Source organism: Populus euphratica, unplaced genomic scaffold, assembly GCF_000495115.2.
Source record: "Populus euphratica unplaced genomic scaffold, PopEup_1.0 scaffold385.1, whole genome shotgun sequence".
Classification (NCBI taxonomy): domain Eukaryota; kingdom Viridiplantae; phylum Streptophyta; class Magnoliopsida; order Malpighiales; family Salicaceae; genus Populus; species Populus euphratica.
Genome location: NW_011500276.1, coordinates 45,067 through 68,763, shown reverse-complemented (window position 1 = coordinate 68,763; position 23,697 = coordinate 45,067). Strand labels below are relative to the sequence as shown.

At 34.4% G+C, this 23,697-nt stretch overlaps 3 protein-coding genes across 6 annotated transcripts; 1 reads left to right on the top strand and 2 right to left on the bottom strand.

The window, feature by feature from the left end:
• Nucleotides 1–334: 334 nt before the first annotated feature.
• LOC105113049 (cytochrome P450 87A3-like) lies at nt 335–3,065 on the top strand. The gene is made up of 9 exons (XM_011009048.1): nt 335–737; nt 846–1,176; nt 1,283–1,432; nt 1,533–1,781; nt 1,877–1,966; nt 2,090–2,168; nt 2,260–2,366; nt 2,491–2,618; nt 2,741–3,065. The coding sequence occupies exons 1-9, from the start codon at nt 538–540 to the stop codon at nt 2,829–2,831; spliced, it is 1,425 nt and encodes a 474-aa protein (XP_011007350.1). The 5' UTR covers nt 335–537; the 3' UTR covers nt 2,832–3,065.
• A 3,794-nt stretch (nt 3,066–6,859) lies between these two features.
• On the bottom strand, nt 6,860–10,168 carry LOC105113048 (transcription factor bHLH130-like). 2 transcript variants are annotated; one of them, XM_011009046.1, is made up of 8 exons: nt 10,013–10,168; nt 9,579–9,684; nt 8,827–9,424; nt 7,854–8,158; nt 7,588–7,761; nt 7,409–7,474; nt 7,247–7,315; nt 6,860–7,142 (listed from the first exon to the last, which is right to left on the bottom strand). In XM_011009046.1, exons 3-8 carry the CDS (start codon nt 9,404–9,406, stop codon nt 7,071–7,073), a joined length of 1,266 nt encoding a protein of 421 aa, XP_011007348.1. In that variant the 5' UTR covers nt 9,407–9,424; nt 9,579–9,684; nt 10,013–10,168; the 3' UTR covers nt 6,860–7,070. The 2 variants fall into 2 exon arrangements, with proteins under 2 accessions (XP_011007348.1, XP_011007349.1); XM_011009047.1 differs by lacking the exon at nt 9,579–9,684.
• A 7,387-nt stretch (nt 10,169–17,555) lies between these two features.
• Nucleotides 17,556–23,395, bottom strand: LOC105113047 (SURP and G-patch domain-containing protein 1-like protein). Of its 3 annotated transcripts, none has more exons than XM_011009043.1 (9): nt 23,200–23,395; nt 21,991–22,813; nt 21,066–21,192; nt 20,823–20,929; nt 20,322–20,468; nt 19,511–19,645; nt 19,244–19,426; nt 18,048–18,226; nt 17,556–17,895 (listed from the first exon to the last, which is right to left on the bottom strand). In XM_011009043.1, exons 2-9 carry the CDS (start codon nt 22,409–22,411, stop codon nt 17,869–17,871), a joined length of 1,326 nt encoding a protein of 441 aa, XP_011007345.1. In that variant the 5' UTR covers nt 22,412–22,813; nt 23,200–23,395; the 3' UTR covers nt 17,556–17,868. The 3 variants fall into 3 exon arrangements, with proteins under 3 accessions (XP_011007345.1, XP_011007346.1, XP_011007347.1); XM_011009044.1 differs by having other exon boundaries at nt 21,991–22,458; XM_011009045.1 differs by having other exon boundaries at nt 19,244–19,423; nt 23,200–23,394.
• Nucleotides 23,396–23,697: the final 302 nt, after the last annotated feature.

Below are 23,697 nucleotides of genomic sequence, written 5' to 3'. Positions count from 1 at the left end.
GGCCTTTGAAGAAGACGATCATTTGCTATAAACAAAGAGGGCAAAAGGATGGTTGTTGCCTCTCTTTTATTTTCATTTCGATTTCATGACTGCTTTTTCTCTTTTTCTTTTTTTCCTACAACGCCTGGTGCAAGTTTACATTTACTAGAATTGGTGCAAAAAAGTCAAGAATTCAACATCACACCTAACTGCATTTTTGTCCTCCTACAGGACTTGAACTTTTATATATATATTTTTATTTTATGTTGGTCAAATTAATTTAGTTTCAACGAACATCCTCAGTTGCCTTAATTAAAATAAAGCACCTGAGGATTTAATCCGTTGATAATAGATATTTTCTTTCACCAGTTCTTTAATTTTAAACCAAGTCTGTTGTCGCTGTTTTGAACACGACTAAAGCTGACTACAGAACTGGTGTTGTATTTAAGGCTTGTGGTGACCCAACTCTCCATTCACCTCTTCACTTCTAGCACTGTCTCTTTATCTTTCCTTCTCTAGCTTACATCCATTGCCTCAAGGGGGAGAGAGAGCAAAAGCATGTGGGCAATTGGATTGGTTGTTGTAGCATTGGTTGTGGTGTACTATAGTCATTTGATTAGCAAATGGAAGAATCCTAAGATTGATGGGGTTCTCCCTCCAGGCTCCATGGGCTGGCCCCTCATCGGAGAAACTCTGCAGTTCATTATTCCTGGAAGATCTCTAGACCTCCATCCATTCGTCAAGAAAAGGATGCAAAAGTACGTAATATTCTAGGGGATTGCGAGGAAGAAACAAAGTCCATGCGTTACTTGCTTGCTTATTAATTTCACTACCATCGAATTGATATATGAATTCCCTTGTTTCAGGTATGGACCGATCTTTAAAACCAGCTTAGTTGGTAGGCCTATCATCGTGTCTACTGACTATGAAATGAACAAGTACATCTTGCAACATGAAGGAACTCTGGTTGAGCTATGGTATTTGGATTCATTTGCCAAGTTTTTCGCTCTTGAGGGAGAAACCAGGGTGAACGCCATCGGCAAAGTTCACCGATACTTGAGAAGCATAACTTTGAACCACTTCGGCGTTGAGAGCCTGAAGGAATCATTGCTTCCTAAAATAGAAGACATGCTCCACACCAACTTAGCAAAGTGGGCTACTCAAGGACCTGTTGACGTCAAACAAGTTATTTCAGTTGTGAGTACACCTTCTTCAGCTGGTACACTAGTATTAATTAACATTTTCTACATCTAATGCACGCGTCTGCTTAATTATAACCTGCTTCTTCTTTTTCTGGCTGTAGATGGTTTTCAATTTTACCGCGAACAAAATATTTGGTTATGATGCTGAAAACTCAAGAGAGAAGCTAAGTGAGAATTACACAAGGATCTTGAACAGTTTCATCTCCTTGCCCTTGAATATCCCTGGCACTTCCTTCCACCAGTGCATGCAGGTAAACAGAGGAGTCCCTCAAACATCCCTAGAAGTTTTTATTTTGATTTCTACTCATCAGGAATTGGGATTCATCGATGACATGTCTTCTTTTGATTCAGGACCGAGAGAAGATGTTGAAAATGTTGAAGAATACGCTGATGGAGAGGCTCAACGATCCATCAAAGCGTCGGGGAGATTTTCTTGATCAAACCATTGATGATATGGAGACAGAGAAGTTCTTGACAGTGGATTTCATCCCCCAACTCATGTTCGGGATCTTATTTGCCAGCTTCGAATCTATGTCAACCACTCTAACTCTAACATTCAAGTTTCTTTCAGAGAACCCTCGAGTAGTTGAGGAATTAGCAGTATGTGTTCACTCACCTATTATCAAAAAAAATTTTAAGCTTCCAAATTAAAAATGCCACTCTGTTCACACCCGCACACACTAATTGTTTATCAGGCTGAGCACGACGCAATTGTGAAGAAAAGAGAAAATCCAACATCCCGCCTCACTTGGGAAGAGTACAGATCAATGACTTTTACCCAAATGGTTAGCTTCCACGTTCTTGAAAATGGTCCTTTTGTGTTCCAATTTTACATCAATATTTCGACTCCCTTTTTCTTAAGATGAATCTTTTTTATCCTCATGGAATATGTGGTCAATCATCCACAGGTCGTCAATGAAACACTTAGAATTTCCAACATCCCACCTGGTCTGTTCCGAAAGGCATTGAAAGATTTCCAGGTCAAAGGTATGCCACCAAAACCAATTCTTAATTCAATATTTCTATGCTTTCTTTTTCCAGACTGTTCAATCTAATGGATTGCTTGTGAAATTTCCAGGATACACTGTTCCAGCTGGTTGGACAGTAATGATTGTTACTCCTGCTATTCAATTAAATCCTGAGACATTCAAGGATCCCGTTACATTCAACCCATGGCGGTGGAAGGTGAGAAATTCTACCTTCACAAGATCTCTGGGAGGATCAAAATCGATTCACTGTCACAATCATATATACGCTTGCCATTCCTGCTCTTAATTGATGTACACTTTTATTTTTTAATTCCTTACAGGAACTTGACCAAGTTACCATTTCCAAAAACTTCATGCCATTCGGTGGCGGCACAAGGCAATGCGCCGGGGCGGAGTACAGCAAGCTGGTCTTGTCAACTTTTCTTCATATCTTGGTCACCAAATACAGGTAGATTTGATTTTTCTCTTGATAGGCGTCATACTCGAACGTTGAGGTGACTACATGGAATATATTTTTTATCACGGAGTTTTTTTTGTTAACTGTTAGGGTTTTATTTTTTGCAATGCCAGGTTTACCAAGGTCAAGGGAGGAGACGTATCTCGCACTCCTATCATTTCATTTGGCGATGGCATCCAGATTAAGTTTACAGCCAAGAACTGAAGTAGTTTTTTCCCCTTACCTATGGAAGTGCATGTTCTTAATAACCTTTTCTTATACATGCACTTGCTTATAAGCAAATAGAAAATAATAATGATCCTTCCTCGTCAATGAAAGAGTCTCAAACCTCACACCGTGAGGAGGACGAAGTTAACCTTTTTTATGTAGAATATTACATGAACTTTCTTGTATAAGCAGAAAGTGTTCAAGAACTGCAATAAAGAATCTCTTTCCCATTTGATCCAGCCTTTTTTTTATATTTGCAAGTTATGTTAATATTTAAATAGAGCATGCAAATTCTTTAGGGTTTCTCTTACTTCATTAGCATCAGTAAAAACCGAGGCAAAGTACGTGGTTATGCCTAAGGTGTTTTTATATTTTAAAAATATTTTTAAAAATTTAAATTTTTTTATTTTTTATTTTAAATTAATTTTTATAATATATATTTAGATTTCTATGATATGTTAATATTAAAAATAAATTTTATGCTATGATATATTAATTTTAAAAATTAAAAATTATTATTTTAATATATTTTTAAATAAACAATATTTTTAAAAAATAATTATTACTACTCTCTTAAATCTTCCTCAAAAAAATATTTTAAAGATTTTTCTAGATGTAAAAATGGATGGATTGATTTGATATTTTTTAAAAATTATTTCTGTTTGTTTTTGTATTTTAAAAATATTTTTGAAAAATTTAAATTTTTTTTATTTTTTTATTATAAATTAATATTGTTTTAATATTTTTAAATAATTTTAATATGCTAATGTTAAAAATAATTTTTTAAAAATAAAATAATATTATCTTAATATATTTTTTAATAAAAAATATTTGAAAAAATAATTACAAAACAAACGGGTTGGAGGTATCATTTAACTTACCAGCAGAGGAATCACTGCTACAGTAAAAAACAAATACCACCAAAACGTGAAACACAAAATAGAGCTAAAGGAGTGTTTCTCTATGTATAAAATAAAAATAATTAAATATTTTTAAAAATATTTTTGATATAAAGGCGTCAGAAATAATAATAAAAATATAAAAAAAATTATTTAATAATTTTCAATAAAAAATAATAAATATATTATAAACAAATCATTGCAGAGCCTAAGCAAGCTAATGCTTGACAAATAGCAATGGCTTTTTTTTTTTTGAGAAGTGATGATTTTTACTTGTTTTTTTATTTTAAAAGTATTTTTAAAAATATTTTATTTTTATTTTATTTTTTAAAATTAATATTTTTTATGTTTTTAGATTATTTTAATGAACTAATAGCAAAAATAATTTTAAAAAATAAAAATATATTATTTTAATATATATAAAAATAAAAAATACTTTTAAAAAATAAACTCATTTCAATCTATTCGCGGGGCAGGTTAGATTAAATTACACTATTACAGAGTAGGGACTTCGTGCCACCTAAGGATTTCCCGTTTGCTTACGAGTCCAGCAGGAATCCTGCATTAAAAAAAGCTACAAACAATGATATTAAGTATCACTTTATTATTCAGTCCAGCGATGTAAGGAGTTTATTCTTTTTCTTTATATTTGGGTTTGAATTTTATTTTGTGTATATATATCATCCCTATGATGTCTTACTTATTTATTGGGCTTGCAGAATGTTCAGTGGACCACGAAGATTAATCATGATGCACGTAAACTGACCCAAACACCCCACATAAATAAAAATAAAATCACTTTATTATTAAATTATATTAACAAAAACAAAAATACATGGTGTCATCACTGGAAACCAACACACTCTAACACCGTACACAAGGCATTGTGATGGCAACAATATGATGTGAAAGGTCATAAAATAACCATCCCATGAATAAAAGAAATGTATGCTTTTATTGAACAAAAAATACATAAACAAAGAAAGTTAATTTTAACGGAAGAGATTTTTGGCAAATATTCATAGACAAACTATTTGCCCAACTGATTGTGTCCCGTTTGCTTACGAGTCCGGCAGGAATCCTGCATTAAAAAAAGCTACCAAAAAAAAAAGTATCACTTTATTATTAAATTATATTAACAAAAACAAAAATGCATGGTGTCATCACTAGAAACCCAACACACTCTAACACCGTACACAAGGCATTGTGAATGGCAACAATATGATGTGAAAGGTCATAAAATAACCATCCCATGAATAAAAGAAATGTATGCTTTTATTGAACAAAAAATACATAAACAAAGAAAGTTAATTTTAACGGAAGAGATTTTTGGCAAATATTCATAGACAAACTATTTGCCCAACTGATTGTGTCTTCATGATTTTTTTAATACAAAACTCTCTTTTATATATATATTAATTATACATTATTTAATTTTTTTTATTATTAATATAGGTATTCAGACAATTTATGCACATCTTAATTAATTTCAGTTTCTAAATTTTATAATTATATAAGTTTTTAGTAGATTTAAAATTGGTAAGATTTAAATTGATAATTTCTTAAAAATTGATTTAAAATTTGATCAATTAAACTATATTTTATAATTATATTATTCAATACTTTATTAATTATGAAAGTAAGTTGCTCTTATGCATCATAATGTAATCTCTATATAGAGTAAGTAAGACGGATTATGGATATGTATTAATTTTTTGTTTTTTGTTGGATAAAAAATCTTAAAATTTGAAAATTGAAATAAAAACAGCGCGAACAATTCAGCTAATAGTGACTATAAAGGCTCTGGACAATGATAAATGTATAGAAATATCATTCTATTGACGGACACCACCAGGTTAGTGGACGTGGCCTACAGAGCATTTGTCACACTGACAACGACAATGAAACATTGTCTTCTATTTCATAGATGACTTAGCTTGTGTTTCTCATGGGAGCGTCTCCCATCTGGATTTTTGTCTTTCACGTTCAACTCGAACGGAACTAGAGTTTCTAAACCATATCATTACAAGGAAGAAAAAAAGTGTGTGCTGTAGTTTCTTTGACGCAGGACATCGAGAGACAATGCATGCGAGACCCACTTAAAATGGTTGTGTACTGTTTGTTAGACATGAGCACATAAAATTGTTTGTTTTATTTTTGTGGGTTTATTTTGTCTAGTTTATCTTTTGTACTCTGTTTTTTCTTTCTTCATATAGATTTTTCACTCTTTATTAATAGTTGGAGGGAGGATGAGGAGATCGTGTAATTTATTTACTTTTAAGAGTTGGAATACAGTTTAATTAGTTAATAGGCATTAAAACTCATTAAGAAAAGATAATTCAATGTGGTTTCCATGATGATTAATAATAAATTAACTTTGTTTAAATGGAAGAGGAATGAAAAATATGATAGGCTTGCTACTATAATTGATTTTAAGGAAATTTAATTCCTTATATTTTTCGACCTCAGATTGATAAAAGGTTTTTTCTTATTGAAAAAAAAAATAGCTATGGTGAAATGGATTCACGAGTCATGACAAGGCCGAAGTCCTACCATCACTGAAGTCCACCAGAGACCACAACTAGATAGCGAAACGATAGAGGGAAGAGAAAGGGTGGCAATTAGCCCAAACCTGCAATATAAAATTAGAGAACACTACATCCGGCCGATTTACAAGAATTAGCCCAAGCTACGTGATAAGTTTTTATCTTTTGTTTTGGGTAAATGACGGGGCTTCAGGCCCTAACACCAACCCAGAGAACTAATTGCAGTTTCTAGGCTCGATAAAGTTCAGTATCATTTTAGATGAGCAGAAACTGGCTGCAAAGTTCATATTCAAAGAAGTTGCCGGTCTCGAATTTGCCCTCTCTAATTTTAAAATCTTAAATTTAATGGTTGGATAACTTCAAACCCAGTCTAGTCTTCTTAGATCACCAAATGGAACCTTGGGACTTTAAGACCGGTATGATTTCAGATTAAGAAACTAGGTGGTGTTTTTTAGACCGAAGGCTAAAAGCTGACAGAGTTGTAAGAGCAAATGCAACTCTACTGGCGTTTTGTTTTGAGAAATTGACAGATAATGCAAGAACAATGGCCCAGCTCAACAGATCAAAAGTTACAGGAAAATGCAAACAGAAGAAATTTTGAAAGGGCATTGCTTTCGGTAGAATGCCGAGATCAGCACTACAAAATATTACAGAGAAAAGTGTATCTTAAATTATCCTTAAAGCTCACTGTCTCCTGATACCTATTATTTTACGGTAGATCAAAACTAGGTAGCTATGTGCTTGTTTTTTGTCTTGCCATTGTCCTAGTGCTATCTGTACAGAAACTAAAATCAAGCTGAGGGACTTGAATATTGCTTCTGTTTACTAGAACACGTGCACTTCGCTTTAGTATCCGTGAGGGTCTGCCCAAAAATAAAAAGAGATTTTTGGTAAAGAAAGATAGAGGTACTTGAAACATGAAAGATCATGTGAATTTGATTGATGATTAGTATCTTTTGTATGTTACCTTTACTTGTTTCTGTAGATCTTTAATGTGCTCAACTGCCAAATCTAACATATCTGCCGTGTTTGTTTGCTGTCCAAGAAGAAATGGATAATTGTTTAGCATATATCTCTAATGTCAATTTGAATTACTGTTTGAGAATGACATATCTAGAGTCAGAACTACCTTGTCCATGTTTGGGAAAAGTTCTTGCAATTTTCTCATTCTTTCACTAATCCGAGTTCTTCTTACCTGCAATATACACCCAAGAAAAGCCTTTTATTAGTTGATTACGGGTTTCCTACATAACAAGGAAAGGCCATTGATACCATGGCTAAATCAACTAATTGCCATCAGGGACATACCCTCTCTGCTATGCTTCGTGGATGGGTAGCGAAACCTCTTTTGGCTCGAATCTTACATGGAACAGAATTGCCTTGAAAATCCAAAAACTTCTCGATGGTAGCCGTTTCTGAAAGAGTCTTGGGCAAGCTCAAGTGGTGAGTCAAACCAGTCACACGGTTTCCAGAATTTCCATCCTAATGGAGAATTATAATACCATTATCATTTTAACAAAGCATAAGCAGAATGAAGAAAAGCTACAAATTTATCTGCATACTGCAAATGATACCTGATTGTCCAGTGTGTTTAGGCCAGAAAACATGTTCCCATCATTATCCCTCTGTCTCTTAAGACCACTCAGAGAAGCACCGTCCCAAGAATCACTAGTGAACCTAGACATGTACCTTGCCTCGCTAACATCGCCTTCTGGACTCCTCCCACCAATACATTCTTCTCCAATTTCAGCAATCTGAGGCAACATCCTTTGCCCTGATGAGAAGTTCACATGCCTTCTTAACTTATTAGTTGGACTCGCTTCTCCATTCGTACCATTTCCAGCTCTGAAGCTGCCACCTTCTCTCATTACAACAAAGCCTGTTAACCGTTAAGAGTTGTTCAGCAAAGAATCAATCTTGAAGAGATGAACATAAGATAATTAATTAGTCGTAGAGATTGAACTAAAGATTAAAAGGAAACATGTTCAATAACCAAATTATAAGTAGACCTACTTAATTTGTCATCAAAATTAATGGTTTGGGACGGATCATTTAACATAATTCATTTGCAATGACCAATTTCGTTCCAGAACTCTGCTCGGTTCTCTGTTTCTTTCACCGACAACATGAGTGATTCAATTAGAAGAAAAGAAATGGGAAACATTTCAAAAGTCAACCTTGTATAAAGTAAAACTTTTGAGATCCCTTCAACTTTCCGGCCAAAGAAAGTGCAACAAATCCAGGAAGAGACCACAACATGTTTGGTTACTGAGAAAGTGAAGAAAAAGGTAGAATGTCTATTCTCCTTTCTTCAAAAATTTGATCTTTTTCATTTTTTCAACTTGACAAAACAAAACGCCATTTAACAGACTCCTTCAATTTTTAGACAATTTTCTTTTCCAGAAATTGATGAGACCGATCAACATAAAAAACACAACACAAGGTTCTGACTACATTTCCCAAATTTAATAAGGCGATTTTCATGGAAAAAATTCATTAATTAGAAATATAGAAATTCAAGAGAGAGAGAGGGGAAAAGAGCCACACCATTGTCAACGCCAAGGTCGGAGAAAAGTCCAGCTGGAGAGCTGTTTTGCCTAGCAAGATTAGATCCGTTCGCGGTACTCATCTTAGTTGCTTGCATAGAATTCTCTAAAGCCATTGAACTCATTACATTGAATGCGCTATCCATAGAATTCCCAACACTCACTGAATTGTCAGTAACCAAATTATGCCCCGGTAAACTTTGATAAACCATCTCCGAATCTCCTCCTTCTTGCTTTATCGCTGGTCTCTCTCCAAATTCTTGCAGATTTTGAGAACTGGAATCACCAGAACCATTACATGATGACATAAACCTCGCCAACACGGTATCCATTTCAGGGCTTGAAGATCGAAGATACCGATAATCCCCGCTTTCGATGCCACCACCATCATGGCCACTTGTACCATTCACAAGGCTCTCCAGGATTGAGCTTGGTGCAGAGCGATAACGCATCAGACCAGAATTTTGCTGGATTTGTTGTTGTTGTTGATGGTAGTGATAGGGATTTAAATCCATGAATTCTTGACTCCTTCTCAACTCTCCATCTGAATACTTGAAACTGGAACTGTACAAAAGATTCATGTCTTCTTTTGAAGATCCCTGAAAGCCACCAATACCATACATCATTGATCAACTTAATCGCTAATTGATTTCTTTTTGGCCCAGCTTAATTAAATTGCTGATAAAAAAACACGGGAACCAGATTTAAGCACTTCTAAGTAGTGAATTGCTTTGCTTGCAGCAGTACTCAGACCTCTAAACTTGGCTTAAACTTCAGAGTTGCTTGTCCTTCAATATATGGAATATAAAACCCAAGAAAAAATCAACTTTTCCTTCAAAGTAAGTCCAACCCGAAAGATCTACAGAAAAAAATCAACAAAAATTACGTCTCAGAAAAAACCCAGAGCTTGCATCTACACAGCTATAAATGGTCAACTCTTGCTTAACATACAATTCAGGAACCCAAAAAGGCAGCTTTTTAAGTGTTGGGTAATACTAGGACAGTAAATATGACACGAACAAAAAACCAAGTTTGCTTTAGCTCAGAATATTTCTTTGATTTAGGTTCACGTGCATTGAAAGTGGCATCAAAGCAAAAGAAGCCACAAGAGGGAAAAGACAGGCAGTATACATAGTGCAGTCTTGACTCAAATTAAACACCGCTTTTGAGCACTATCAGGAAAGTACCTCGGCTTTTTTTCTGGGTCTTTATACAAAATCACAGTCGTTTCGTTTTTACCTGCAAAACACAGAAATTAACAGCAACAAAAGAAACTAAAGACAGACTCCGAGAGAGAGAGTGTCTTGCAGGAGTAGAGCAATCTTGTAGCCTTCGTTCCTGTCTCTCCACATGGTATATTTATGAACCATTTTGCTATATCATAGCACTCACTTTTTTATATTATTTCATTAATGCCATTCGGTGATGTCATCTGATCCTGGATTCATGACATGGATTCATGGCCGTTGACCAAACTAGCCTGATGGTTATTGAAATTATTAATATTTAGGTTTGTTTGTCGATTTATTGGTTAAGGATTTTATTTTTTTTCAAATCTTGAAATTAGCATTTCGAATAATTAATTAAATCCTTTTAATGTTTCAATCATTTACAAAATAAATAAAAAAAGGTTAATCTTGATTAATGTTTAAACTTATCTAAAGCTGTCTCTTACCTTTAAAAAAAGTTTCAGTGATTTTTTATTTTTTTTTGGTTTTAGGGTTTTTGACAATGTTATCCAATAAGGCTTAAAAAAGGTGTCGCGTGCTTTCGACTCTAGTATGGCATGAAGAGACAAGTCAGTGTATGTGGGCTGCCGTGACTGTGGGGGCATGAAACGTGGCGTGGCAGATGGCGTGGCTGCCTTTTGGCTATGGAGCAAGGGAAGAGGCAAGTGGCTTGGCTAAGCTAGATGTGTCCACCCCTTTTGGAGGCCTAGATGTGAGAGCTGTTTAGTTTAATTAGCCAGCTAATGGGATAAAGAAATAAAGAAATACAAGTTGATAATTTCTTTTTTCCATGAAATATTATTGGTTTTTATTTTATAAATAAACAGTTTAGTTGCTAACAATGTATGAAAATGAAAATATTAGTTAAATAAAGCAGCTAATATTAGTTGCTTTGCACGATGATGAAGCTATCAAGTCGAAGGAGTTGAAATTAAATTTTATTTTAAAATATCCAATCATTGAAAATAATAAAATAGTCCATTTTACACACTAAAAAAAAAGCTGTGAGCAGTTGATTAATTCGGTAAAATATTCAGCTCATTATCATTATTTTTCAAAATATGTTTAATTAAAAATATATTTAAATAATATTTTTGATGTTAACATATAATACGTTGAGGATGAAAGTTTCCGAGTCACGTCAATACGTTGACTCATCCTTCAGCCGCAACTGCAACAGTGGCCGCTCCGGAGAAATGTAAAGTTAAAGGACCAATTTGTCCTCCAACTGTAACAGTGGCTGCAACAGTGGAATGCTAGGTCTCCAAACAAATATATATTTCCAATTACATCACTAGTCTATCGGAGAATACCCAATTAACCCCTAGCATTCCGATTTATAACAAAAACCACGTCATTTTAAGACAAATCAGTTCTCGTCTTTTATGACTTTAAAGACAAATTGATTGGATAACGTCTAGTAGTAGATGGGAACTCAATTGAGATTTCCTTTTGTTATGGGACAAATGACAATTGAATGATAATTGAGGGAAAACATGTCATTTTAGCAAGGAAAAAGAATTTCCTTTTTGTGGTAGTAAATTTGTTATTATCACTTCATTACTTATTACATAGAGACAAAAACAACTTTTTTAATGTGTCTCCTGGATGTAGTTAAAATCTTCAAAACAGCAAGCCTCTTCTTTATTCTAGAAAAAACAAGAAAGAAAAGGTTAGTATGTAAACTATTTATGACTTTATTATTATTATTGGTTTGATAATCAGGATATCTAGGTTAATTTATGTTTATTATAACTAATTCTCAGACTTACTGAATACTTTATAAATCTAGCAGATAGATAAAACGCTACTAAAATAACAAACGTGCACGTAAAGGTTTTAATCTAGAATACAAAGATAAAAATTTTCTTTTAGAATTATTAGGTCATGAACCTGAATGCATGACTTTGCTTTCTAGAAACATAAGTTATGTCAAATTTTTTTTTTTGAAAAATTTAAAATTTAGAATAATCATTCAATGAATCTTGATTCTAATTTTTTTTGGATATTCAAGATCATGTACTATACAAATCACAAATTATTAGTAATAATTTAGTGCCTGTTTATAAATTAATGACTTCACTATTAGAAAGTATATATTAGAAACTAAAAGGCATGGCAAGTATAGATAATAATCCCTATTTCAGAAGTTAGATTCTCTACAACATATTATTATATTGTAAAATAATATAAAATTTGAACCAAACGATGATAACATAAAATTCTTGAAATATAATTTTTTTTTGTGTAATCCTTAACATCATTGTTATTTTAAAAACATTAAAAAAGCAATTTAAAATTACTAAGTGATTAAGACATATTTAATGTGGTCAAATTATTCATTATAGATAGTAGTAGAATGGGAATGACGCCAATTCTTTTGTCCTCAAATGTTTTAATTATGAGCAGTTGGGGTCAAAGTAAACTTATTTGTGTCCCTAACATTCACGTGCCCTGAAAAGAATAGAATAATGGCCTTGGTAAATTTATTTTGAGAACGATCGACTTGGAATTTGATTTTTTTTCTTGTTTATTTATAGGTTCTATGTATTTGGAAATGTGATAAATTTTATTTTTTAAATATTTTTTAAGTTATTTTCAAATAAAAATTTATTTTCTTATATCAAGATATAAAAAAGCATATAGATCAAACAAAAAATTATTTTTTTATATCAAGATATAAAAAAGCATATAGAAACGATCAAAACTAAGATATTAAAAAAGTATTTTAAAGCTAAAATAAAATTTAAAATCTTTTAAAAATATTGGTGGACCGGAGTTACCGACAAAACTTTCAGCGTGTAATCCTTTCCTGTTAAAACATAAAAATTAACCTATGCAAAACTGTCTTCGCACGTGGTTTATGGGATTTTTCTACATGGTGGTTTTCCGGGGACCTTGAAGGCGTTGAAGATGAATTTCCTTCAATGTGAACATATTCTGTATAATTATTGACTCTTCCCAGGAGTTGAACCATCGGAGCCAAGTCATTTTTAAATAAATAAAAAACCCTTTCGGTTAATTCATCAGAGACTCGGGAATAAAGACAAGAACAGAGTTTCTTTGTTTCATATTTGTCAAGAAATTAAGAAAACCCTAATTGTTTTATCCAATGATAATCATCATGTACTGAGCTGGATTGTGTTTTATGATATTATTATAGCCCTTTAATGACTGGCAATATTGACCAAAGCCAGGGTAGCTGTGCCCACCACTTCAAATTCACACATGGCTACAGGAAGGCTAATTGCGAACAATGAAAGCAATCAAATATTATTTGATGGATTTAAGTAGATTAACTGTAATCAAATTCCTTGGCGACGGCCTGTTTCAGTTGCTTTATAGAATAGGTTGACCTGTAAGAAGTCCACCCTCATGTCGACAAGGTTTATCCTCCTGGGGTGGACACGGCTAAGACCATCTCCACCAAGTCAAATGACATTAATGGTCCCTGCTACTGAAAATGTGTTCTCCGGGACGCTACATGGATTTTAACTACCTCCAGTTTTTTCAAAGATTTATTAAATTTATTTGAATGTTTCAAGTTGATGTGAAGGTAGTGTCATTAAAATCATCTGAGAATGGATTTATTTCTGTATTTTTTTAATTTTAAAATAATTTTTTTAATTTAAATTAATATTTTTTTTATGTTTTTAGATAATATTGATGTGATAACATTAAAAAAAATTAGTTTAATGAATTTTTAAATAAAAAAAATAACTGTTACAAGATATTTTCAGAAACCATCTTAATCATAATTAATGTACTTATCCTCCTCGAATAACAGAGGTTAAAGAAAACAAGGTTAGAGAAAGAAAACTACTGTCAAAATGGATGTTCAAATAGAAAAAGGCATGGAAATTAAATAATTTTTTTAATAACTTGATGGGTTAGTCGAATTAAAGAAAGCTCGTTTCCTTCCTTAGATTTTTTTTAGTCAAACTTGCATGTATTTTAAAATATACTAGACTAATTAATGCACAAAATAGATTTTTAAGATTGTCTGAAAAGAATACTTAGTCCAAATCAATGCATGAATGACATAGGATATTTTAACCATAAAAAAATAAATCACTAAAAAATAATGAAGAAGATATTACTAGCAACTGATAAATGTTCTCTTCTGAAAGGAAAAAGGGACTGTTCCAGTGGATAGAAGGCAGGAAGAATTTGGCCATTCCGATGCTTTCACTAAAGAACTATTCCCTTCGAGCGGAGGAGGTGACTATCCAGTATGACCGTCAAAGCTGAGCATCTCTTCTCTATTCCTTGGTCCCTACCCCGCTTGGCCTCGTCATGTCAGCGTCGGCGTATAACCTAATTAACCTTTCTTGTTACTGTAATTTCTCTTCAACAAAATCATAATTTGCACCCATCTTGTAAAACAGGTTAGCGTAGCGCTGCTGAAAATGATTAACTAAGAACTTGCCTTGGTTCTCAATTCATCGATCCTAATGTCATTTTTATTTAATTATCTGGGAAATTTCTTTCTCGTTTTCTTGCTGTAAATTCTAATAGGAAATAAACCTAGCTACTTGAGAAGCACGTGACCCAGCAATCTTCCTAGTTTCACTGATGATTTTCATGAAAAACCCATCATGGAACCGGTCTCTATAATTGATTAATTTCGTGCTGTTTATATATATCCCTTTCCTTATCAAAGCTAAATCGTAAATCACTCCCACCAACCAAAGACCCGAAATGAGCCTCATTAGACGTTTGGAAGCTTGTGGTTCTCAGTTCTCACCAACACTGACCTAAAACTGCCATTTTGGGGGTCACTGATTGGAGCACCACATAAATGCACTTTCATCTATCCGTCCCCTCTTATCAGACGACGGGGAAGCTGTTCTTGATAAAAAAAAGAAAAGGTACGATCTTGTTAATTGGAATCTTTCTATATATATATATCGTGTGTGTGTTTGTGTGGAATCAAATAAATACTTTGTTCTCAAATGCCAAAGCATCAGGGACGAATCTACGATTTAGATGGAAGTAAAGAATAATATTTTAGAAAGAAGGAAGAAAAATCCTTTCACTATCGTTCTTTTATTCTTCTATTGTGCAAGAACCTTTTATTTTCTTCCCCTTTTGGTACTAGATAAGCACATTTTAAGCCCGCTAATTAATTTGGACAAACTATAATGTGATAAATCGGCAACTCCTTATCTTAGGAGCCTTTGTTTATGATCAGCTAGCTGTGCTCTAGCTGGTGGAAAGAGGGGCAACTCCCAGTAGCTAGCATGGTAATAATATATATATATTCAGTATGATATAAATAATCCACAACTGTGAAATGGGATAAAAAGCAAACCCTACTTTATTGTGTGATATGCCCCAAACAAAAGGTTGTGGAGTAATTTATTCGGGAAAATCTGGACATGTATCAACCCAATCCACCTCTTAATTGGTGGTTGCTTCAGTTTGGATTGTATATATGGTCTGTATGGCTTAATGGATGGTGCCTTTTGTGTTCATGCGTTCTTTTAATCCGAGTCTTTAAAAGTGAATGACCGGTGGTTGTGAAGTTATCAGTTAATATTTACTGTAAGAAAATAAAAAAGAAAAACCGTAATATTCTTTAGAATATTGTGAAAGAATCCAGCCACAATGCCTCTAAAATCTGCATCAACTACAATCTAGGCATGCTGATGCGCGCACAGACAGGAATATCCGAACCTATGATTCGTTCTTAACTGTCCTTCGGTGCACTGTTTGTCTATGAATTGGCCATTTTAATCAACAAAATAAAATCGTTTTGCTTCTATAGAGTTCTAGTAAAAAAGAAAACAGTTCTGCGTATCAAAGAAAGAAAAGAAAGACTCTGCTATCTGTGGTTTAAGTGAGGATTTTCACTGGTAAATAACTTCAAGGAATATGCTAGTATAATTGAAAAAGCATGAAGAGGAAGGAACAAGCTTTTCAAGTTAAATGGCAAAAACCAAAAAAGAAAAAAAGGAAAAAAGGTGGCAGCTGTTTGTTCTGAGGAGGGAAACAGAGACACGTTAGTGTATTTTCGCTTCGATGGTTGGTTATTCACTCCAAGATTAAGGTACCCCGAAGAATAAGTTCCTGCCTCGAAAAGAGGAGTTTTGCAAGAACCTTGGGTGCTCTGGTATTAATCTTAATTTGAGAAGCAACTTGACCTGTATTATTACAGTTTTTAAGGATCTTAAAAATACGTAATATAATATTCCAAATCATGGCACTTGTTCTAATATTCTTGTCACGTATACATGTGCCGATAAGGATTCACTGCTTGGATTCCGCATATTGCCCTAACTTTTGGCTGCCATGATCGGTAATTTGAAATGTGAAATACGGATGCCTCCATTCTCAAAGAAAAAGGGCACGGCTGATGGCTGGCTGTTCCGAGCTCAGTACACTGGATGTGGCCCTGAACACGGTGGCTCCCTGGATGTGGTCCCCACGGTTATAGCGCAAGGTACCTAGAGTCCTTTGCTCCGAGCCTCCAACTAGACGTAGCCATCACTATCGAACACACGGCGGAAAATGAGACAGCCTTACTTTCAGAGGCCCACCTACCCAGGGGTCCGGGCCTAGATCCAAGGTTCAACTTACCCAGCGAAGAAAAAAATATATATATATCCGAGGGCAGTGCTTTATTGAAGTTCTTGATGGTTGGACGACTTGACGACACGACAATCAATCTGAGCTCATCGGGATTCTATCATGGTGAGAAAAATGATAAAATATCAAATGCAAAAAATATCTAGAAAAATATCACTTAAAGCGAGCAGTAAATATCATATGCTACTATCAAGTTATGAAGTTAATGGCCACGATTCAATAAAGAGAGATGAAAGAGGGGAGAAGGCAGACTAACGAAAGAAAAAAAGAAAAAGAAAATATTTTTTTATTATTGGATTCTATCCTGTCAAGATTTTTTTAATCATCCCGGTAGCATTGTTATCAAAGCTTTAATCTATTATTTGTTCTCTTCTCTTTGTAATTAGTAAAAAGAAGACAAGATAAAAAAAATAAAATAAAATAAAATAAAATAATTTAAATTTTACCATGTACTTTGATAACAACATTATTAATATCATTACAAATATTTCAACAATACAAAAAAAAATTCACTCAATTGCCTTTAAATCACTCTTATAACCCACTTCAATTGCTATTACTAATCTTTTTAAATAACAATAAATTTATCTCATCCAGATATTTCTAAAACAATACTGATAAAATTATCATTAGAGTTTCAATACTTCCTTTATTCTTCTTTTCTTCTCTCTCCTCCCTTTATTGTCAATTTAAGAGTGTATAAGACAATTGCAACTCTTAAATAACAAAAATCATCTACGACTTTCCAAACTCTGATATTTTCCTGTGTTTTTTTATTTTACCATGTTATTATATTCCCAAAGAACTCCAATCAATCTACCATTCTGTCCCTCAGGTCACAGTCCATACCAGTCCAGATTCTTCTATAACTTAATTTATTTTGTGCACGTAGAGCGAAATGGTAAGAGGATTAACAAGAAGAAAAATAAAATGAAGGCAGATCGTTTCCTTCCCAATACTGCACGCAAACTAAAATGAATGAATTTAGATCGTTTCCTTCCCAATACTGCACCCCCTAATATGAAAGCAGAAAAAAGAACAAAAAAGAAAAGAAAAGTAATTTATCATTGAACACTGATTTCACAAATATCAAACTCTAGACAACTTCCATTCTGTCTGGGGACAATCCAATACTCTTCTTCAGCATAATAAGCAGTTTCGACGACCTCTGTTTATTTCTTTAAGACAAAGTCTACAAACAAAAAGCTCGCATGAAATGTTGATCAGTAGTACGCTTTTCGAGGGTTGTTCTGTCAAGATGAAAAGGTAGACCATCAGAACAAGGCTAGCCTTGTAATAATTGAACTTGCAATTCTACGGAGGATACGGTGGACAGTTTATTAAACTAATAACCAATATCAAATACATGAAGGAAAGGATCAAGAGAAGCAAGGGATAATACCAGAGGGTTTGGTCTGTGACGGTAACCAAGCATCATTCGCTTCTTGTACTGCTCGTATATATCATCATCAGGAGTCACCTCCCCAGGATTGTGAGCACCAACACCCAAGTGATCCTTCTTTACATTGCCAGCCATGATCGGATTTGAAATACCACTTCTGGAGCTCCCCAGACCCTCACCTGAAAGCCAAACACAATATTATCAGGCTTCTACTCCACATTACAAAGCAAAAACAAATTATTAAACAAATAGAGAAAATAGAGAAGTCCAACTACGTTCTCAGAAATAATTACAATCTGCTCAAGTATAACACACATTCCAAGTCAGGCTGAGAATGAGGAATTCAACAAAACCACAAATGATTCCAACTGTAATCTCATGCTCTGTTTGAGAAGGAGAGACGCACTGGAATAGTATGCATATCATGCATCTCAATTTAAGTATTCCAACACTTATGGTTATTATAAGGATGTTCTAGCAGATCCATTGTGGCCCCGCTTTCTAGTCCTTTGGTGAATAATGATCAAATCAACAAAATTCTTTAGTTCGTGTTTTGATTCAAGAAAAAGGTAGTATTCATGACCACACTTTGTTCACATTTCCTTGCTGACCATCATGCAAAAGGTAAGCTGTAGAGTAAGTACACTTTATTAATAGAATAGTAAAGGCTCTAATTTTATTACTTTGACTGATTGTTTACATCAGATCTCAGGTTCTCTACACTCCCTATCAAGGGTTCCATCAACAGCCCCTCAAGCAACTAATTAGAACTCCATCTCAATTTTCACAAAAGGTAATGCAAAATGCTATTGATAAATTCCCTGAACTGCTATCAGTAACTCATGAGCACACTTTGATCCGATTTCCAAACTAACTCATTATGCAAAATGTAGCTGTAAGAGCAATTATGGTTTTACTAAAAGAGTAATATTAACTGCTATCGGTACAACACATGATACAAATCAGGCACAGCTAAATAAACTAATGCAGGCCAAACGAACTAGAAGAAACATACTAAGAATAATTTATTCATTCTCTAGCAGGGAAAACAATTCAAATCCTGCCATTCACAGCAATCACATAGTTGAATATCCCATCAAGACAGAATTATTTGATTCATGATTTATAACTTCAGAGAAAATCAGAATTTCATGTGTGCACATGCGTGTGAGAGAGGGGGAGACAAGACTCAGAACCTTCTTTCCAACCCATTTTGGACAAGAGTTTATGGCCAACATTATCTGCCTGGATTCTAGCCCTTTCTGCAGCCTCTTTAGCAGCTTTTGTTGCAGCTACATCATTACAAGTAGCCAAGAATTTCTCAAGCTCTTCTGGTGGGATGTAATCACCCATGTGATGACCTTTTATGGAAGAAGCTGCAGTGCCACCAAAATTTCAAAATAAGACCATTATATGAAGAAAGCATTTGGAGACCACAATTGTTCTGCACATAAAGCATATACCTTGAAGAGAGGCAGGAGGGGGCATCTCATCCTTAGACTGTTTAGGCTGTCTCCTCCTCTCTTCCTGAGCAGCTTTCTTCATGTAGAACTCCATCATTTCTATAGGATCTGTACCTGCTGGTGCACTAGATTCACCTGCAATATGAAAAATAAGTAAATGCAACACCCAACAGATGGATACAGTTATACATAACATCACATAATTGGTGTGTGTCCTGACATAATGTGGGACTTAACATGCAGACAATTCATCTGTTCACACACGAGAAAGCAGTGATGTACCAAATAGATACCTCTACGCAACAATGACATGATCAAAAAAGGCAACTGCTAAAAATCATGCGAGGCTACAACAATTTCTAGACAATCATTTTGATCTGATTAGGAAATCATTGTAGAATATAACCAATACATATATTCTTTAAACATTGACCAGTGACTTTGGAACAGGGTGATTAATCCAGCATTAATTGGCTTTCAACATCATGCAAACAAATTCACTAAAAGAGCCATGAAATGAAGTCTGTTTAGTAGACATTCTGGTGTAGAGACAGATTGATGGATTTGAATGAAATCGAGTCTGAAAGGTTTGCCCAGGTACAGAATTGGGTGATCTAACATTCAAAGGATCTAATTCGATACAATCTACAGACTCCATTCAGTTGACTTTCATCAAGTGCGAACATCTCCAGAGTGCTCAAGTAGCTTCTGTTTTTAAAAGAACTTAAAGAACAGATTTGTTTTTCCCGTGGGTTAAAAATAGAAATAAACTTCCAAATACATCCATTGTATACTGATAATGTGCTATTACCAGCTATTCCTGAAGATGTTGACAATGAACCCTTGGGCTCTTCAGCAGCTTCGTATAAAGCTGAAGCGGGAATTTGGTAATTTGATTGCTGCTGCTGTGACCTTCGAGAGCTACCTGTGGATTTAGATGCCGAAGTACTTGTACCACCTATGAAGACAAAAGTGTGCTTGGCATGAAAATTTCACTCTAATATCAACAAAATTTGAAGGAAAATTAAACAGAGCAACACAAACAGAGACTCCCAACAATACAAACAAAGAAATGAAGATCCTTCTTCTAAAGTCACATTACATTACTACTTTAATATGTCGAGCATTTTTATCAGTCATAAGATCAGATAAATGCAGTCTTAAGATGTGACATCGTGTCAAGATCTTCAAGTGTGAACTTTGTTACTAGACTTGAGGGCAAGAAACAAAATGCAACCAGGGAAGCTTTAGACAGTCTTAGCTCCCAGACAATAAATATAACAGCTACAAGGATAGCAATCGAAGGACTGACCACTAGAAGAGATATGAGAATCCCTGTTCTGTGAAAGAGCCTTTTCTTCTTCGGCAAGCCTATACTGATAATACTTGAAGTCTGGGCAATTCTCATCAAATAAAAATCTGCAGATAACACAAGCAACACTTATAAATAAAACATTTAAGTCTCCAATGCACAACTTGAAGCAAAGGAAAAGGATGCCATCAGAATTAAAAGGAAAATCAATGTGTAATGAGACCAGTGTTACTCATGACTCACTTGAAAGGTGTATCTCCAGGATTCTTTTGGCGTGTAACATTCTCAAATTGCCTTCCATGTTTAGCAACAAAACTTGCTAGTTTGTCTGCAACATTCTTCACAGTGGGATCACTTGGGGGAGGTGGTGCTGCACATCACTTATAAAACTGATTAATACCAGGAGCATGAACAAGGGAATGCAAATTACTCTTGTAGCATGCGTGCCACAAATGCCAAATCTTTCATTGAACATCTCTTTCCACCAATGTTCGTTGGTACTTAAGATATAAGCTGCATTCATGAGACAAGAAACATTCAAGAACGATTTGTTCTCCTCGTTTGCTGGTCAAGATCAGAGTACGCATTACCCAGATGATGGTTTCAATCGCTCTATACTTAACTGGGGGAAGAAACTTTATTCCACAGCTAAAGACTCCTTTTTGAAAGAGATGCGTCCATGTAAAGCTTTAAAAACATGAAGACCATAGGAAATAATGAAGATTGACAACTACTGACAGTCCAACTGTGTGTGAAGGAAGGGGTAAGAAGAAAAATCATTTACAAAAACTTTAACTCTAGTCATCTGTTTTGCAAATGAGTAGATCAAAGGAAACATCGACTTGTGACATACATGAATACCTTAATGTAAATTCAAACAATAAAAATCAAAAGCCAATAGAGAATGGAGAATAGAGTATGAAAATCTAGCAAGAAATAGGTATAAGCAGAAGCATTCTAGCAGCTGTGTGTGCAAGTGTGATAACTAAGGTCATATCTGACACTACAGCAGCAGACATCTTGTCAGGATGTAAAGCCGCATTCATAAATGACAAATATCTTCTCAAGTATCATCTATCAATCAAGAAGTTAAAACACCAAATAAATCACAAGAAGCTTTCATTGCAACTCAACCAGCTCAGAGAATATCTATTTTAGTAGTAATTACCAACATCCAATCGTTTCGATGATTGTTCAGATGCATCCAGTTGACCGAACTTCTGCCTCTTTGCAGACACACCACCTGAAGTATTTACAGCATCTGCCTCATCTTCATCCTCGTCATCTTCACCCAACTTAACTGCAGGTGCCACAAGCTTTGACTTCTGTTTCAAGCTGAAAGCAAGTTTGCCACTGGAAGCAGTCTGGGATGTCTTCGATGCATCATTAGTCTTAAACTGCATAGTTACTTTACCAAAAGAAGGTTTAGGTGTCACAGTCCCTGAAACAATTGTTTTGGGTTTAGAATCCTTTTCTGCAGCCCCCTTATCCTTTTCCTCTTCCTTCCCATTCCCTTGCTGAAGTTGTTTAAACTTCTCCATGAATGAACCATCATTAACAAACAGACTGGACGGTGCTCCTTTGTCCATTTGCTAAAGAGCCAAATATCCTCAGGTTGTTTACAGGAAGTTACTGTCTGACAAGTAAGCTTTCAAGCAATTTAGACATACGTAGAGACCTTTGGGTCTGATCTTTACGACTGTGAGTCGTGCATTTCTTAATATAACAATGATAGTAAACAAAAAGGAACATGAACAACTACATTATCAATAATCCACCCAAATCCTTTACCAGAAAAATTATATCTTCTGCCTCTCAAATAAGACCGGTAATTATCGACCATCCAAACCTGCCTATAATAAATTAATAATCCACACTAACTAGACCAAACCTGCCCAATTACTTCGCAGCTACCGAACCCCTCAACCCTAACCGCTTATAGCCCAAATCCCATTTTTAGCACTCTCAAATTCGTTCAGCCCCTATAAAAACTTTTTTTTTTTAAAAAAAAAAAGTTCAGCTTTCAAATTATAAAATTTCACTCCTTTAGAGGTTTTCAGGAAAATAATAAAACTCCAAATCATAGAAGAACCCAAATACTTGAGAAATTCTATAATTGATATAGAAACGAAATTTCCCAATCGTCTCACGACAATAATCAATCCCTAACTCTAATTAACTGACATTAAGTCAATTCAATTCAAAGCACAGACAATATAGGAGCCAAAGAATTCCAATTTTTTTTAGATCCGCAAAAATAAGTAATTTAAACAGATAATCTAAAACCCTAAAACTCAAACCTGCCAAACAATAATCAATAAGCTTTAAAATCCACAAAATCAAAATTCGACGAGATTTTAAACTTTTGTATAGATACCTTAATGATTTATCCGAAGCGTTGATGTCAATTTGTGAAAGTTATTTAAGCAATGATCGTGATGATTTTTTGGGCTGGATAGAGAAGAAGAAAGAAAGGCTTTTTTCCTTCTAAATTGGGGAAAGGGAAGGAGAGAGAGGCTAGGACTTGAGGCATGAACGAGAGGATTTGCTTTGCCGTATATGGTTGGGCAAATTGACATTATTGTCCTTGGCGTTTGAGAAAATATGTATTATGGTAGCGTTACTTTATTTACTTTGGAGTTTAGACCCTGGATGTAAGGAGAAAACAAGAAAAAGACCATATTGCCACTTTACTGGTTTTGCGTGATGAGAATGGAAAGCGCATTTAATAAAATTTATGTAAAAAAGAAGTGTTCGAAAAGTATTTGATAACATTTATAAAAATATATTGTTGGATAAAATATCAAAAACTTTGAATGATAATTATATTTTTAATACAATATTAATATTATAACATGTATTGAATACTATTTTG

Bases quoted from the DNA above. Each gene is read 5' to 3' on its own strand.
- LOC105113049 (XM_011009048.1), top strand. From the start codon at position 538: ATGTGGGCAATTGGATTGGTTGTTGTAGCATTGGTTGTGGTGTACTAT. The intron at 1,967-2,089 runs GTTAGCTTCCAC...AATCATCCACAG, and splicing joins CAATGACTTTTACCCAAATG to GTCGTCAATGAAACACTTAG. The intron at 2,367-2,490 runs GTGAGAAATTCT...AATTCCTTACAG, and splicing joins TCAACCCATGGCGGTGGAAG to GAACTTGACCAAGTTACCAT.
- LOC105113048 (XM_011009046.1), bottom strand. From the start codon at position 9,406: ATGAATCTTTTGTACAGTTCCAGTTTCAAGTATTCAGATGGAGAGTTG. The intron at 7,475-7,587 runs GTATGTCCCTGA...TGTATATTGCAG, and splicing joins CACGAAGCATAGCAGAGAGG to GTAAGAAGAACTCGGATTAG. The intron at 7,143-7,246 runs GTAACATACAAA...ATTTTTGGGCAG, and splicing joins ATCTACAGAAACAAGTAAAG to ACCCTCACGGATACTAAAGC.
- LOC105113047 (XM_011009043.1), bottom strand. From the start codon at position 22,411: ATGGACAAAGGAGCACCGTCCAGTCTGTTTGTTAATGATGGTTCATTC. The intron at 19,646-20,321 runs GTAATAGCACAT...TTCATATTGCAG, and splicing joins AACATCTTCAGGAATAGCTG to GTGAATCTAGTGCACCAGCA. The intron at 18,227-19,243 runs GTTCTGAGTCTT...TTTGGCTTTCAG, and splicing joins CAAAATGGGTTGGAAAGAAG to GTGAGGGTCTGGGGAGCTCC.